At 41.8% G+C, this 5,043-nt stretch overlaps 1 protein-coding gene across 1 annotated transcript in view; it reads right to left on the bottom strand.

Annotated features, from left to right (window-relative positions):
- Positions 1–4,697, bottom strand: part of Gtpbp4 (GTP binding protein 4) — a 56,251-nt gene extending 51,554 nt beyond the window's left edge. The window contains exons 1-2 of the mRNA XM_050142309.1: positions 4,655–4,697; positions 1,119–1,180 (exon numbers count right to left, since the gene is read on the bottom strand). Of these exons, the coding sequence (XP_049998266.1) occupies positions 1,119–1,178 (60 nt within the window). The 5' untranslated portion in view covers positions 1,179–1,180; positions 4,655–4,697. The remainder of the gene's footprint in view (positions 1–1,118; positions 1,181–4,654) is intronic.
- Positions 4,698–5,043: the final 346 nt, after the last annotated feature.

Below are 5,043 nucleotides of genomic sequence, written 5' to 3'. Positions count from 1 at the left end.
TATATATATGGGTGTGGTATTCATGTCTGTAATTACATCACTAAGGAGGCTGAGGCAGGAAGGCTAACCTGGGTCCCAGGCCAGCCGGAACTGTTTTGTGAGAACTTGTCTCAAAAAAGCCAAATAAACAACAAAGACTCTGGAATATAATTCAGCCAAGTTCCTTGCCACTTTATGCTCAGTTTTCTAATAATGTGCTGCTTATTTCTGAGACCTCATCAGAATTACCTGTGACACCCATATTCCTACTACCAGTTTCTTCAAGACGCCCTGGGGCACTGGTTCTCAATCTGTGAGTCACCAACCCTTTGGGGCCAACTGACCCTCTTACAGGTGTCACATATCAGATATCCTGCTTTTCAGATGTTTAGATTATAATTCACAATAGTAGAAAAATTACAGTTATGAAGTAGCAACCCAAACTGTGTTAAAGGGTCACAGCATTAGGAAGGTTAAGAACTACTGCTCTAGAGATTTGTTAGAAGGAACTCAAACTTTTCTAGCCTCTACCCATGATCCAGATCCAAAGCCTTTTATACCTCAGAGTACTGGTTAAACCAGTACCCCACCTTTTGGTACAAAGTCTGTAATTATCCAGGATTCTTCAGTAAAACAGAACAAATAAGATATGTATAATATGTGTGCATCAGAGAGGGAGACAGATAAAGAGAGAGACGTAAGTAGAATGTTTGTTTGTTTGATTGAGTAACTTATTGATTGAAGAAGGTTGGTCTGTGAGATTATCTAGGCTGGACAAGTGCTGTGTGACTGTTCCTGAGATGTGAACAAATGTCCACCCACCCCAGATAGGGAACTGACAACAGAAGAGCAAAGTAATGATACCAGCGAAGTCCAACTTGAGGCCAGCCTGGTCTACAGAGCTAGTTCCAGGACAGGCTCCAAAGCCACAGAGAAACCCTGTCTCAAAAAACCAAAAAAAAAAAAAAAAACAACAACAACAACAACAAAAAACCCTAACTAAGTCAGGTACCAAAGTTTTTGTCCAGTACCCTCTAGAAAGCTACCAGGGTGGTAGAGAGGCCACTAGTGGCTTCCAAGTCATTTTGTAGGCAGTCTGTTTCCAGTACTATTCATTCATTCAATATAGCCATGATTACCTTTAGATGGAAACCTTGGGTCATTGTGGAGAAGAGGCCACTGTGGCTGTAATTCAGCATTCCTACAGAAACAGAGATCATATTTGACAAACTAATAACAACAAGTCTCAGAGATAGTGTCTATAAATAATTCCCAACCAAATAGTATCTTGAATAAGAACAATGTTCTCTGCTCAATCTCCTATTCTCTGGGTGAAAATCCATGAGGAAATAGTTGAAAAATGGATAGAGAACCTTTCTTAGGCCACACCATGATTACACATACATCTACTCCATACATACATACACCCAAGACACACAGGGGACTCTCAAAAGAGCAAAAAGAATAAAGAACTTCACCTTCTCTGAGACTGTAGGTGATGATAGGAATCTTTCAGAGCCAGAAAAGGAAAGTAGTCACCATGGAAAACCAACTACCCATTTGTTTAGTAGAGCTCTCCTCTGGAGCCCTCCAATTTTAAATCCACTTTCTGAACTGGGTCTGACTCTTGTCCTGAGTCAGGGGCAGGACCCAGGGAACTGGTCAGTGGCCCTGAAAGCTGGTCTTTGGAAAAGGCAAGGCAATACCAGCAGGGACCAATCCTAGACCTGGTCTTCTATGCTTCCAGCTCACAGTGTGCTCCCAACTGAAATCCCTAGCATCCAGGTGGCTCCTTTAAACACCACATTTTGAAAGTGGTATGAACACTCTGTGATCATTTAAAATAGGCTATTTTGATACTTTCCACTATTAGAAGAATGTTACATTTTCACATTTATTATGTTATGTGTGTGTTTGAGTACACGTGTGTGTGCAAGGGTGAATGCACATGTGAAGATTGGAGAACAACTTTCAAGAGCTGATTCTCTTTTTTTTTACCAGATGGGTCCTAAGGAATGAGCGTGGGTCCTCAGGTTTGGTTGCAAGTACTCTTAACCAACACAACATCTCCTAATACCCCAATTTTAACTTTCTTCTTGGAGTATATATAAATTTGTGTTTTCTTTGCACATAAAAGGCTCTTTTAAATGACTTTCGAGACCTTTATTCTATTCTTAGCATTTTAAAACCTCTTAGCCACCTGTCCTTCCAGTAACAACAAACAAGAACATGAGAAGAATTTAACCCAGACAATATGACCATGCCAATTTCTATTATTAAATGAAGAATTGTGTGGTGAAGAGAGGCTAATTGGTATGAATATCTCCATTTTCACACTTGGACACTTTCTGAGCTATCTGGTGAACTCTGGAAAAGGATGTATGCTCTGGGTCTTGGTTTAAGTAGCTCAAAGAAGAGAGTGGTCACAGTATGGAGGGAGATGCTGGAACTCTGGATACTGCTGAAAACTGTACTGGGGTGTCTATGAAAACAAGGAGTCTGGATTCCCTGTGATTTGGGCTGGAAGAAAGTGACGCAGGTAGCTCAGATAGTGAGAATGATGACAAGTGTGTGGAACTCAGCATTGGCTGCGACTGAGAAGCTTGAGAGACAGTCCAGTGAGCGGGAGGTTGAATGTGTAAGTTAGACAAAAATGTGTTAACATCAGTCTTTGGGGCCAGCTAAGATAACCACAAAGGTGAATGAAGAGGTGGGAGGAGGGAAGAGGATCAGAGAAAGAAAGGAGATCTGGGAGGTACACCCTGAACCCTAGGCTCTCTGTGCTCCACTGGCCTCTGTTGTTTTTATTTACTAAGTTCTCTGACTCCTGCTTAGGGCTGGACCTGACCCCTAACATGCTTGGCTAGAGTCCTATGACTGTCTTTATCCATCCTTGCCCTCAGGGTTCTCACGTCTGGCTGCTTCCTCTCGGAGTAGACAGCTGTCTGCCTGATGCTAAGCAGTTTCTGCCTTCCTCCATGCTGGGCATTTGTACCACATGATGACTGCTATAGGACCACCCCGACTTCTCAGATCCTAGTGGTCCTTCCTCACTGGATTTGACAATAGTGCCTCTCTCATGAGTTACTTCAGCTCACAAAGATGATTCTCAGGGCCCAGGAGTCACCTATGCCATTAGCATGACGACATAAGCTGTGCACATTCCAATGTCATCTGCTGTCTCCAAGTGTAATGTTTGATTTTGGCTTTAGATCTAAGAATGAATGCAAATATTGTCATGGGTGGAAGAAGAGAATGGAATTAGTATGGCTGAGTATCTCATAAACTTCAGTTCTTGGCTAATGATTTTTATGATATTATATAATTACATCTCAAAAACTCCTATAAAAAAGACTTTATTCCTTAATACTTAGTAGATGTATTAGTTGTTTTTCTTGTTGCTGTGACAAAATACCTTTAAAAAATGCAAATCAATGAAGTAAGGGTTTGTTTGGAGGGCACAGTCTGTCATGGTAGGGAAAGTAAGGATGCAGGAGATGAGGCAGGCGGTCATGTTGCTAGCCACATTGTATATGTAGTCATGAATCTGGTAAAAATGAAAACTGGTTCTCGACGCACTTTTTTCTTTTTATTCAGTCCAGCCCCCAGCACATGGAACACCACTGTCAATTGAGGGTGGGTCCTCCCACCTAAAGTAGCCCAGTCTAAAAACTCCTAACATGGGGATCGTCTGCTAAGGGATTCTCGGTCCTGTCATATTGACAATGTCAACCATCTTAAGAGATGAGAAAATGTGGATTCATCAAGGCTGAGGAGCTTTTACAGACACCTTGCTAAGTGGTTGAAGTTACAGTGAAATCCAGGCCCGACAAGCTCAAAGTCCATATTGACGCTGACAAGCAATAGTGATGTTACAGTATACTCTTCGTGCATCCTTAATCCTACTAGGCACTGTGTAAAGACCTCCCCTCTGCTCTCTCATGTTCATCTCTATGTCAGTCCTCTGATGATATCAAACCATTTGTTCCATTTAGTCCTACCAACCCTATTCCTGTTTTGCCTTCACAAATGAGGAGTTTAGCAAGTGCCCAAGTAAGAGTCTGAATTCAGAAGGCCTGAAACTGGTGGTCTCCCTTAAGCCCAATCAGCATACTTTAGTGTTCTTAAGTCTCTATTTATAGCGTTCCATTCCAAAAACAATATTATGAAAATTTATTCCACAGTAAACTAAGAAATATATAAAACATTTTAAAATCAGCACAAAGGTAAAACAAAGAATTTGAGGCAAAAACAAAACAACAAAAAAACCCAAAAAATAAAAACAGAAATTGAAGCAAGATAAAGAAGACTTTATTCGGGACATTCCTGATAAGTACAGAGATACTACTCCCTGCTGCAGAGTGGTCTCACAGTAGGGGAGAGACTTGGCCCAGTTCTAAATATAGCACAAGCTAGTAGTGGGCACGTATATCCAGAAAGCAGGTTCTATGCCGGTGAATAGAAAAGTACCTAGTATTGTTGTGGGGAGCTGTGGGCCTGCTTTTCATCCAGCCTGACTCTCACACAGCTAGCTTTACACCCGAAATAATGACACACAAACTGCATTTTTTCAAACACTGCTTGGCCCATTATATCTAACCTCTTCTAGGCTAATTTTCACGTATTAATTTAGCCCATTTCTAATAATCTGTGTAACACCACTAGGTGCGCTTACCGGGAAAGATTCAGCATGTCTGACCTGGCGGCTTGCTTCATTGTGTCTGGCTCTGAGAGGAGCTGCATGACTTCTGAGCTCACTTTTTCTTCCTCCCAGCATTCTGTTCTGTTTACTCTGCCTATCTAAATTCTGCCCTATCAGATGGGCCAAGGCAGTTTCTTTATTAGCCAATGGCCTTCCTCCATCATAGTATCAGGATAGGGAGGCTATAGATAAACGGACCTAGCTAAGGTTTCTATTGCTGTGAAGAGACACCATGACCATGGCAACTCTTATAAAGGAGAACTTTTCACTGAGGTTTCAGCTTACAATTCCAGAGGTTTCAGTTTCAGAGTCCATTATCATCATGGCAGGGAGCACGGTGGCTGGGAGTATGGCAGCATGCA

The sequence above is a fragment of the Alexandromys fortis genome, unplaced genomic scaffold, assembly GCF_014885135.2.
Source record: "Alexandromys fortis isolate MF-2015 unplaced genomic scaffold, M_Fortis_MF-2015_v1.1 scaffold_5, whole genome shotgun sequence".
NCBI lineage: Eukaryota > Metazoa > Chordata > Mammalia > Rodentia > Cricetidae > Alexandromys > Alexandromys fortis.
This window is presented reverse-complemented; position numbering and strand designations above follow the sequence as displayed.